General features: G+C 39.0%; 1 protein-coding gene across 11 annotated transcripts in view; it reads right to left on the bottom strand.

Moving 5' to 3' along the window:
* Window positions 1–12997, bottom strand: part of LOC309660302 (uncharacterized protein) — a 181035-nt gene that overhangs the window by 85268 nt on the left and 82770 nt on the right. For all 11 annotated transcript variants that reach the window (XR_014263323.1, XR_014263324.1, XR_014263325.1 and 8 more), the window contains one exon: window positions 1237–1421. Coding sequence is in view for 8 of the 11 variants with exons in the window: in XM_082460809.1 (XP_082316935.1) it covers window positions 1237–1421 (185 nt within the window). In the remaining 3 variants the exon portion in view is untranslated. The remainder of the gene's footprint in view (window positions 1–1236; window positions 1422–12997) is intronic.

Genomic DNA, 12997 nt, shown 5'->3' with positions numbered 1-12997 from the left:
AATCTATTTGTGGGTAATACATTTTGTATTTTATAAATACACTAGGAGAGATATACACACCATGATATAAAATAAGTTAGAGCTATTGGTTTTGAATCCTTGATTTAGAAAATAAAGAAAATAATTATCATTTGAGTTCATCTACATTTCAGAAATTTAACACAACTGAGCATATATTAACAATATGATTCTTGTAAACTTTTTTGAAAATACAAAGAAGTAATAAAGAAGAGTATGTCTATTGCATGAGGATGGAGTATAATGGAAACTTACAAGAACAAGGCTTGACCAATTACAACCTCCACTTGAAAAGCCAATGTCTTTAATAAACAAAGGTGAAAATGTTCATTTTCCAAAGGAAACTGCAAGCAAAGGAAAACTAAGAAGAAATGGGAGTTTCCAGATTTACTGTGGTGGTTTATGCACATTTCTCTGTGAATCACACCAAACCCTTACTAAAGATAAAAGAAATATATGAACATCATAGAGGAATCTTGCAGAAAGCACCTGAACCAGTGAACATCAGGTGTATTGGGACAAATGATTATCAGGTGACTGAAGCTCACAAGACATTATCACTGCTGTGGTATTCTCAGTGAAAACACATAAGAAAATCATAATCTAAAACTATCATGAAAAAAATGTCAGTTTTATGCAAATTTCAGTCCACACACACCTCCCATGCTCCCTGACTCTGTGTATTTAAATATTCTTTCTTATCAATATAGAGAGCAAGTCTCTCCTAATTACTTTTTTTTTTTCCAGAACTTTGAGTGATCTGGACCACTAATGTCATCCCATTTAAAAGTGCATTCTCTTAATCCCAAGTTGTTGCATTCAGATGTACATTAATCATTTCACTTTCCCCTTCTTCACTAATAGCTCAACATCCGAAATTATCCCATAGGGAATTTTGCATATTAATGCCTTCCCATGTTGATCTTTCACAAAGGGAATCATTTCAATAACTGAATGTCATTAATTCATGGTAAGAATTCTCCATGCTCTGTAGGGAGCCTGGATGCAGACAATGGGGAAAAGGCTCTGGAACACAAGGGAGAAGTATTCTAAAGAGCTGACTTTGACTATCACAAGAAGGAAAAAAATAAGTAGTTAAAAGCAACCTTGCTAGGCATGCACATGAGAAGTAGAGAATTAAAGATTTGCAGGTTCTCAATCCACGACATTTCAGGAGGAAAAGCAGACACGGCCTCTGACCCAGGACAGGACATTTACCTGAGACGCTGCCATTTCCGACTCTCCTTCCTCCTGCTCTGGATCCTTTTCTCATCAATATCGTGTTGAGGCACCACATCAGCATCTTGAAAATATGCCTTCAACACCGTCAGCACAGCTCCTTCACCTCTTCCCGCAACACCAACAGGCAAAAGGTGTTGACCTTGAAACGCTGACAGGGCAACCTTCCAAAAAAGAGATTCAGGAACAATGAGCTCCTGCATGGAGAACAAACTTGTGAGCTTTTTTTTCCCTGCCGACACATGTTCTCCTCTCACACGGATGCCCAGAAACCCTGCTACGGCACACAGTAAGTGGGCTATGCTGCCCTGCCCCTTCCAATCCCGTGTAGAGCAGACACCGATGCCTCCCCAAAGGAAAAAGGACCAAAGACTGGAAGCAACTCTCACCAACGTACCCAGCAGCCCTCGGGGTTCAACCTGGCCTAAACTTAGAATCACCTGGAGTTAAAACAACACGGATGCTCCCACCCAGATCACTAGACAGACGCTGTGGGGAGGGCACAGGTGATGTTATTTCTAAATACTCATCATGTAGTACTAATGGGAAACTGCATGGGAACCAGGTAGCAAACATTTCTTCTGCAGCTTCAAAGAGCGTACAAATTCGGGGGGAATCAGGACCCCACTCTAAGTTATGATCCTCCTGTGGGTCCCGTGAAATGGCATCTTTAACAAGTTTTTTGTTGGAGCAGGTGTTACTCCCTCAGACCCGTATTCAGCAGCACTGAGCTAGAGCTATCAGGCATAGCACACCTGAGACCACTGAGTAGTGTGAAGGCTTCAGGTAAGAACTCCCAGAAGTGCAGTTTCCCTGGGCCTGATTCTTAGGGGCTGAGCTTCTCTTGGAATAGGTGTGGCCTTGCTGTTGCCTAGGGTAGATGCTGCTGGGTTGGTGGAAATCACGTGGTGGGTTTAGGGATGTGTGAGGGGTCACACTTAGAAATCTACCCAAAGGCACCCTTAGTCCTCAGGTCCTCTAGCCCCCTCTCCTCTCAGGGCCCAACTGACCCACAGGACTCCCCGGGGTCAGAGCATGACCACCTGTTCTCAGGTGAGCTGAGACTCCACACCCCAAAAGATCCACAGCATGAAGTTGTTTACATCACAGATCTGTTTGAAAATAAACCAGAGGCAGCAATGAAGGGTGGATTAACATTTTGGGTTGGGAATGGACAGAAGTCTTTGAAAATGATGTCATGAATGCATATTTGATGATTAACAAAGGCAGTCATGATCTATGCTAAGTAATAAACCACATTATAACTGAATTAACAGATCAGAATTTTTTTCATCATCGTGTGTTTGTCTATGTGTGTGTCTTGTAAATTGTGGTGCCACCGTTTGTCCTCCCCATCCCCCCGTACGTATTTATACTTCCTCACATTTTTAAAAGTGCATTGATTAAGGTAAAAATTAGAGAAAAGCATATCTACTTTTTCAAATATTCTTTGAGAATTCTGAATCTTTTAAAAATTTTATTTAAAAATTTCTTTTTAATTTTTATACAACTTTAAAGGTTAATTTCATTTACTGTTATTATGAAATATTGCTCATTTCCCCCATGTTGTACAATACATCTTTAAGCCTATCTTACACCCATAGTTTGTACTCCCCACTGCCCAATTCCTATATTGCCCCTCTCCCTTCCCCACTGGTAAACACTAGTTTGTTCTGTATGAGTTTTGTTATATGTACTAGTTTGTTGTATTTTTTAGATTCTACATATAAGTGATATCATACAGTATTTGACTTTCTCTGTCTGAGTTACTTCACTTAGCATAATGCCCTGCAAGTCTGCAAATGGTAAAATTTCATTTTTTCGTGGCTGAGTAGTATTGCATTGTGTGCATGTGTGTGTGTGTGTATATATATATATCTCTCTCACATCTTTTTTAATTTTTATTTTATATTGGAGTATAGTTAATTGACAATGTTGTATTAGTTTCAGGTGTACAGTACAGCCAAGTGGTTCAGATAGAAATATATATGTACTTTGTCAAATTCTTTTCCCATTTACATTATTACAGAATATTGAGTAGAGTTCCCTGTGCTATACAGTAGGTCCTTGTTGGTTATCTATTTTAAATATGTGGATATGTCAATCCCAAACTCTCAATTTATCCCCCCCCCCGAACCTTGCCCTTTTGGTAACCATAAATTTGTTTTCGAAGTCTGTGAGTCTGTTTTGTAAATAAGTTCATTTGTATCATTTTTTTTAGATTCCACATATAAGTGATATCATATGATATTTGTCTTTCTCTGTCTGACTTACTTCACTTAGTATGATAATCTCCAGGTCCATCCATGTTGCTTCAAATAGCATTATTTCATTGGTTTTAATGGCTAAGTAATATTCCATTGTATATATGTACATATGTACCACATCTTCTTTATCCATTCATTTGTTGATGGACATTTAGGTTGCATCCATGTCTCGGCTATTGTCAATAGTGCTTCTGTGAACATTGTGGTTCATACATCTTTTCGAGTTATGGTTTTCTCTGGATATATGCCCAGGAGTTGGATTGTTGGATCATATGGTAGTTCTATTTTTAGTTTTTAAAGGAACCTCCATGCTGTTCTCCATAATAATTGTACCAATTTACTTTCCCACCAACAGCATAGCAGGGTTTCGTTTCCTTCCACCCCTTCACTAACATTTCTTTGTAGACTTTTTGACGATGGCCATTCTGACTGATGTGAGGTAAAACCTCATTGCAGTTTATTTATTTATTTATTTATTTTTGGCCGCGTTGGGTCTTTGTTGCTGCACACAGGCTTTCTCTAGTTGCGGTGAGTGGGAGCATGGGCTCTAGGCGTGCAGGCTTCAGTAGTTGTGGCATGTGGGCTCAGTAGTTGTGGCTCATGGGCTCGAGAGCGCAGGCTCAGTAGTTGTGGCACATGGGCTTAGTTGCTCCACGACATGTGGGGTTTTCCCAGACCAGGGATTGAACCCATGTCCCGTGCATTGGCAGGCGGATTCTTAACCACTGCACCACTGGGGAAACCCCATCATTGCAGTTTAGATTTGCATTTCTCTAATAATTTTTCAACATTGATGTACCTTGGGTAAATTATGTTGTCATAAGACAAAAAGAGGAAAGACATTTTATGCAGCTAAATTTCCTCAAGATTCATCCATGTTTTAGCATATTCCTAGATCTTTTCCTTCTAAAGACTGAATAATATTCTATTATATGTGTATACCTGTTTATCCAGGAACTAGTGGATGAACACTTGGGTTGCCTTCATACTTTAGCTACTGTGAATATTATTGCTATAAACATTGGAGTACAAATATTTCTTCAAGACACTGCTTTCAATTATTTTGAGTATACCCCGAAGTAAAATTACTGGATCATGTAGTAATTCTGTTTTTCAATATCTGAAAAGTCACCCTACTGTTTTGCAAAGCAGCTGTATCGTTCTACATTCCCAATGACATAGTACAATGGCTCCAATTCCTTCACATACTTGTTTTCTGCTTGGGTATGTATGTGTGTGTGTGCATACAAATATATAAATATGTATTTAGTGAATGGAGCATCTTTTCAAGTGCTTATCATTATTTGTTCATCTTTTTTTTGGAGAAATATCTATTTAAGTCTTTTGTCCATTTTTGAATCAGGGTGTTTGCTTTTTGTTGAGTTGTAGCAGTTCTCTGTATATTCTGAGTAGAAAGTCCTTCTCAGATATATGGCTTTAAAATATCTTCTCCCATCTAGTGGGTTGCCATTATATTACGTTTATGATTTCTTTGATACACATTTTTTTAAGAAAATTAGGTATTGCAAGTTATTTATTTTCTTGTTAGTTGTGCCTTTGTTGTTCTTTTGTTTCATATTGAAGAAAACACTGCCAAATCCAATGTCATGAACTCTTGTCCTATGTCTTCTTCTAAGACTTTTGTTTTAGGTCTTATATTGAGTTTCCTGATACATTTTTATTAATCTTGTATATGATGATAGGTAAGCATCCATCTTCCTTCTTTTGCATGTTGACACCAAGACTTCTCAGCACCATTTGTTGAAGACTGTCCTTTCTACTTTGAATGGTGTTGGCAAATTGTCAAAAATCATTTGGCCATCATCTATCAGGGTTTACTTCCGGTTGCTCTATTCTATTCTATTGGTCGTAAATAATGGAGAAAACGGTATAATCTATCCAGGTTGATGAAGAACATAAAGAAATAACAGGACTGGATTTAGAAGGGCAATATAGGAGAGCAGGAAGTAAAAGGGAGTGTGAGAGAAGATCTTGTATTTGCAAGCTCATGGAAATATGATCATGCTAAAACCACTAAAAGCCTGACCCTGAACAAGAGAATAAATGTTTTAGCGGAAATGTAACACTTACCCATCTCTGGGAAATATAGTATGGGCATAAAGATAAACCACACACAAATATATGTAAAAGGAAAGGGTTTTCCTGGTGTGAAAATATTGTGGGATTTGAAATACAATTTACTTCTGTTCTACCATTGTCTCTAAAATTTATCAAAGTGTATATACCAGCAATTCCAATTCTGGTAATGTGCTTGACAGGCTTGCATATGAACTTCGGCAGACCAGTAAATGTACATTCACTGTAGGACTGTTCCCCAAAACAAAAAAAAAAACCCTGGAAAGACTATAAAGAGCAATATAGGTAAATTTATAATATCAATACTTTGTTAACACACACACAGATGCAATGATGGTTAACAGTCCAAAAACAGAGGGTGAGCATGGGTGCAAGATGTTAATCCCCAGGCTGGCGGTGGGGTTCAGAGTTTAAAGGTAACACAAGTAGAAAAGGCTTTTGTCAAGTCCTTGATTTTTGAGTTAGGAAGATTCACAGGTAAATTTATTTCAAGATGAATGTATGCACTATACAATTTTTTAAATCAGGAGAAGTAAACATGAGTGATAAGGAATTTCAAACAACTGTTACAATTCAAACAGGATATTAAGAAAAATTAAGTAATATGATTTAAGAATGAAGTAAAGAGATTGTCTAAGATGATGGTGTGGAAAAACCCAGAGCTCAACTCCTCTCCCCAGGGCATCAAAATCACAACTATTTACAGAACAGCAACTGATGGAGAAGACCAGAACCTACCATAAAATATCGTCTACAGCTAAGGACATGAAGAAGGCACCACAACAAGACAGGTAGGAGGGGCGGAATCTCGGTATAGTCAAGACCATACCCGCAGTGGGTGACCCACACATGGGAGAATAATTACAATTTCAGAGCTTCTCCCAGAGAGCGAGGGGTATGAACCTCACATTGGGCTCCCCAGCCCAGGGTTCCTGGGCTGGGAAGAAGTGTCCCTAGAATGTTGGGCTTTGAAAACCAGTAGGGCTTATTTTCCAGAGAACCAGAGGACAGTGTGAAATAGAGACTCCACTCTTGAGGTGCACAGAAAACCCCACATGCCCTGAGACACAGGGCAGGAGCAGTCATTTGAAAGGATCCTGGATCACACCAACCTCCTGATCTTGGAGAGTCTCCTGGAGAGACAGGAGGCAACTACAGCTCACCCGCAGGGACAGAGACACTGGCAGCAGCCATTCAGGGGAGCTCCTTCTACCTTGTGGACACTGGTACCAGCAAGCATAATTTCAGAATCCTCCCTCTAGCTTATTAGCCTCAAGACCTAGCCCCACCCATTTCCACCAGACTATAGACACAAGGAGTAGGATGCCACAGGCCAAGCAACTAACTGAGCAGGGACACAGCCTCATCCACCAGCAGACAGGCTGCCTCAAGACCCTCTCAAGCCCACAGCTGCCCCTGAACCTGACCCCAAACACTAGAAGCGCCAGGACCAGGCTCCACACACCAGAGCACAGGAACTAGATCCAGGACCCCCAGGACCCTCCAGCCAGAGACCCTGGTTCCCAACTCTTCCCACCAGTGGGCAGGCACCAGCACCAGAATCCCTGGCCCCTCCCACAAGTGAGCCTGCTCTAGCCTTGGGACAAGCCTCACACACCAACAGGCAGACACCAGCCTCAATACCACAGCCCAGCAGCCTGTGAAACCAGCCCACACACTAGCAGGCCAGAACCAGCCCTAAGACTGGTGGGGCCCTGGCGCCAGCCACCACTGAGCCTGCTAGAGCTTCACAACCAGCCCACCTACCAGTTGATGCCCAGCAGCCTGCAGACCCAGCCTAAACACCAGCAGGCCAGCACCAGCCATGGACTCAGCTGGGTCCTGACCCTGCTCATCAGAATGCCGACACAGGATTTGGGATGCCCCAGACCCCACAGCCAGATGTGTCAGGAACAATGGTCCGACATCACCTCTGGGAACCCTGGGCTCTACAGCTAGAGCCCAGGACCTGGCTCTGCCTGCCAGTAAGCCAGCATAGTCCCAGGACTTGGCTTTACACACCAGTGGTTGGGCACCAGCCCTGGTATCTTCTGGACCTCGATGCTACCCACAAGTGAGCCAGCAGTAGATTTGGTGTCACCCATGGTTGTGCAGCCAGCTACCTCATAATTCTGTCCCACCAAGCAGTACTTACAGGCTCCATACAAGGCAGAGTCTGGCAAACAACCAGACTGGGGGCAGCCAAGCCTACAGGAACACCCACAGTAGTCAGCCCACCACAACCCAGCAGCCCACATAGGGGGTATACCTAGAGCATATGGTTCTAATGACCAGGGAAGAGTGAGCTGTTGGGACACATACAACATCTCTTACAAAAGGTCACTTCTCCAAGGTCAGGAAATGTAACTAACCTACCAGAAACACAGCAAGAAAATGAGATAACAGAGACATATGATCCAAATGAAGGAAAAAGACAAGAACCCAGAAGAAGATCTAAGTGAAGTGCAGATAGCCAATCTACTCAAGGAAGACTTCAAGGTAATGATTGTAAAGATGATCAAAGAACTCAGGACAAGAATGAATGACTAGAGTGAGAAGTTAGAAGTTTTTAAAAAAGAGTTAGAATCTTAAAGAACAACCTTACAGAGATGAGGAATACAGTAACTGAAATGAAAAATACACTGGAAGGAAACAATTGTAGACTAAATGATATAGAGAAATGAATCAGAAAACTGGAAGACTGAGTACTGGAAATCACTGGAGGTGGACAAAAAAATAGAATAAAAGAAATGAGGACATTTTAACAGACCTCTGAAACAACACCAAGTGTACTAACATTGGCATTACAGTGGTCCCAGAAGGAGAAGAGAAAGAGAAAGAGACAGAGAACATAATTGGAGACACAAAGCTGAAAACTTCCCTAACCTGGGAAATAAAACAGACATCCAAGTCCAGTAAACATAGTAAGCCCCAAACAGGATCAACCCAAAAAGGACCACACCAAGACTCATTGCAATAAAAATGGCAAAAATTGGGGTTTCCCTGGTGGCACAGTGGTTGAGAGTCTGCCTGCCAATGCAGGGGACACGGGTTCGAGCCCTGGTCTGGGAGGATCCCACGTGCCGCAGAGCAACTGGGCCCGTGAGTCACAATTGCTGAGCCTGCACGTCTGGAGCCTGTGCTCCGCAACAAGGGAGGCCGCGATAGTGAGAGGCCCGCGCACCGTGATGAAGAGTGGCCCCCACTTGCCACAGCTGGAGAAGGCCCTCGCACAGAAACTAAGACCTAACACAGCCATAAATAAATAAATAAATAAATACATAAATAAAATTTTTTTTAAAAAGGCAAAAATTAAAGATAGACTATTAAAAGGAGCAAAGGAAAAGCAACAAGTTACAAACATATGAACTAGCATAAGGTCATCACCTGACTTTTCAGGATAAACTCTGCAGACCAGAAGTGAGTGGCATGGGGTATTTAAAGTGATGAAAGGGAAAACCCTATAACCAAAAATATACTACCCAGCAAGGCTTTCCTTTAGATTTGATGGAGATATAAAATTTTATAGAGAAGCATAACTGAAAGAGTTCAGCATCACCAAACCAGCTTTATGAGAAATGTTAAAGGGGCTTCTCTAAGTGAAAAAGAAAAGACCACAACTGAAACATGAAAATGATGAAAGGAAAAACCTCACTGGTAAAGGCAAATATTCAGTAAAGGTAGTAAATCAACCATGTACATAGCTAGTAGGAAGGATAGAAGAAAAAGTAGTAAAATCACCTATGTTCACCATAGGAAGTTAAGGAACACACAAAACAAGTAGGTATGAAATATGATATCAAAACCAGTACTTGGTAGGAGAGTAAAAATGCACGGTTGTTAACATGCATTTGAAATCAAGAGATCAGCAACTTAATCATACACACACACACACACATAAACGACAATGGTAACTATAAACCAAAAATCAATAATAGATAAACATACACAAAACAAACAAATGTGCAAAAAAACTGAAAGAATTCCAAACATAATATTAAAGATAGTCCTCACATCACAGGAGAAGAGAATAAAAAAAGAAAAGAATACAAGAAATTAAAGAGGAATTCCAAAAATATCTGGAGACAAATAAAAATGAACACTGAACGATCCAAAATCTATGGGTCACAGCCAACAGTGATACAAGTTTAATCTCAGTAAACAAAAAAAAATATCAAATAAACAACCTAACATTATACCTGAAGCAACTAGAAAAAGAAAAAACAAAACTCAAATTTAGTAGAAACATAGGAATTATAAAGATCAGAGCAGATTTTTTTTAATAGCAACTAAAAATTCAATAGAAAAGATCAGTGAAACTAAGGGCTGGTTCTCTGAAAAGATACACAAAATAGATACACATTTAACCAGACTCATAGAGAAAAAAAAGAGAGGGCCCAAATCAATAACATCAGAAATGAAAAAAGAGAAGTTACAAACGACATAACAGAAATAAAAAGGATCATAAGAAATTAATGTGAACAACTATATGCCAATAAAATGAACAAAGTGATGAAATGGACAAATTCCTAGAATTGTACCATCTCCCAAAACTGAACCCAGAAGAAATAGAAAATATGAACAGAGAAATTGCCAGGAATGAAATAGAATCAGTAATAATTTAAAAAAAAAAGAACTCAACAAACAAAAGTCAAGGATCAGATGGCTTCAGAATTGAATTCTACCAAACATTTAGAAAAGAGTTAACACATAACCTTCTCAAACTGTTCCAAAATATTGCAGAGGATGAGGTCAGTACCATCCTCATACCAAAATCAGACAAAAATAACACACAATAAAAAGAAAATTACTAGGCAATGTCACTGATGAACATTCACGCAAAAATTCTCAAAAAATATTAGCAAACTGAGTCCAACAATATATTAAAAGGATCATACACCATGGTCAAGCGGGATTAATCCCAAGGAGTCAAGGATAGTTCAACATCTTCATATCAATTAATGTGATAAACCACAGTAAAAAAAATTGAAGAATAAAAACCATATAATCATCTCAATAGATGCATAAAAAGCTTTTGACAAAATTCAACATCCATTCATGATTAAAAGCTCTCCAGAAACTGGGTATAGAGGGGACATACCTCAACATAATAAAGGTCATTTGGAGAAGGCAACAGCTAACATCATACACAATGGTGAAAAACTGAAAGCATTTCCTCTAAGATATGGGACAAGTCAGGAATGCCCACTGTTGCCACTTTTATTCAACATAGTTTTGGAAGTCCTAGGCACACCAAATCAGACAAGAAAAAGAAATAAAAGTAAACCAAATTGGAAAGGAAGAAGTAAAACTGTCACTTTCTGCAGATGACATAACACTGTACATAGAAAATCCTAAAGATGCCATCAGAAAACAACTAGAGCACATCAATGAATTCAGAGAAGTTGCAAGATGCAAAATTAATATATGGACACCAAGAGGGGAAGCGGCAGTAGTGGGGGGTGGTGGGATGAACTGGGAGATTGGGATTGACATATACACACTCATATGTATAAAATAACGAATAAAAACATATATATGGATCTGCTGCATTTCTATACACTGACAATGAACTATCAGAAAGACAGATTAAGGAAACTATACCATATGCAATCACATCAAAAAGAATAAGATACCTAAGAATAAACATACCCAAGCAGGTAAAAGACACGTACTCAGAAAACTATCAGACATTGATAAAAGAAGTTGAAGGTGACACAAAAAGATGAAAAAATACTATGTGCATGGTTTGGAGGAATTAATACTGTTAAAATGACCCTACTACCATATATATATAATATATCTCACATGCTGTTTCATTTCATGTAGCTCTTCCTACAATTCCAGGCTGAGTTTGTTTCCAGGAAAATATATTATTTCAGATACATATTTGCCCACTCAAGACTCCTCTGTAATCCCAGATTATTTAAGAGACTTCTGCTTGACACTGCCTAGATTCTGAAGCTCCACTACAGGCATTAAAAAAATTATATTTACATAGGTATTTATATGATAATCAAACAATAATGTAATTACAATTGTATCATGATTTATTGCTTCTTTTGGAGCATAAAATTGTCTCATTTGCCACTGTCTTGTAAATGACTGTTTACAAATTATACTTAGGACTTAGAGAGGAATGAATCTGCAAAAAACTGACCAATGTGCAAATATCACCAATTTACATACATCTCACAAGATTAGGAAATTCTCTAATTATTATCAAAGAAAAATAAAGCCTGGACGCTCTGCAGTCATGAATCAAGGGAATGCAGGGGACTAGAGTTAAGAAACAGACGGTAATCAATGCAGCAGAGTGCACCGTCCACCAGCTGGGATTACTAAAAGACACGAAACAAACGTGAAATATGGAGGAGAGGGTTACAAAGACACAAAAGTGCCCACCAAGACAAGGACGCTTTGGGTGGCTCTAGATTCAGGGGAGGATCTAGGGAAGATGTTAGTGCTATGGATGTGTTGAATCTGCTGTCTGTGCCTACTCAAGATGAAACCATAGAGACATGGACCAGATCATGAGCACCTAACATGAAACTTATCAGGGAATAATAACAGTCCTACAATCAGTAAGATGGTGATTCTGTTATGAAATAAAGCATAACCGAATCCCCAATCCTCTTCCTGTTATCAAACCTAGCATACTTCATTACTATGACATACTTACAAATCTTGTTCTTCCAATAGTTTAGATATATATTTACCTGTTTTCCTAATTATTTGTCATTATAGTTTAAGTTGGTGGTAATTTATTTTTTTATTTTAGTAGTGACAAGTTTCTATTTAGTTATAAAGATTTATTTAATAGGCCAATACCAATTATTCAAAAGACTTAGTGATCTTAACTTAATATAGATGCTCTCGTTGAAATACTACAGAAACCTGCTACATGACCAAGTTGGATTTAATACACACAAGACAGGCTCAATATTAGGACAGCAACAAAGAGAGTCATTTGCTTCTGTGCCTGAACAAAACGGAATACCACCTATCACAGGAATTGTTGAATAGTATCATGGTGTGCCTTAAAGTAGTTGTTATGAATCACTAATATTAATAAAAATGTGCAGGGTAAAAAAAATCACTAATTTTACATCCTATTCTCATCAATTTCTTAACATCTGAGTGAAGTAAAACCATTAGCAATGAAGATAGATGTGCGTTTTATGTTATTTTAACATACAAGATAGTTATGCAAAAATGGAATCTCTCATGTGTAAAATCTTGTGCATTTTGTTAAATTAAAATCATACATTTTCACTGATAGAATACGTTCAAAACAGAGCAACTATCACAAGGTACATTTGAGCCTGACTTCTCCTCTCTGAAACTCATGATTATACATTCACATTCCTTAAGGA

This window comes from Balaenoptera physalus (assembly GCF_965194825.1).
Source record: "Balaenoptera physalus genome assembly, chromosome: 4".
In the NCBI taxonomy this organism is placed as follows: Eukaryota; Metazoa; Chordata; class Mammalia; order Artiodactyla; family Balaenopteridae; genus Balaenoptera; species Balaenoptera physalus.
The sequence above is the reverse complement of the archived record's forward strand: the minus strand, read 5'-3'. Positions and strand labels throughout refer to the sequence as shown.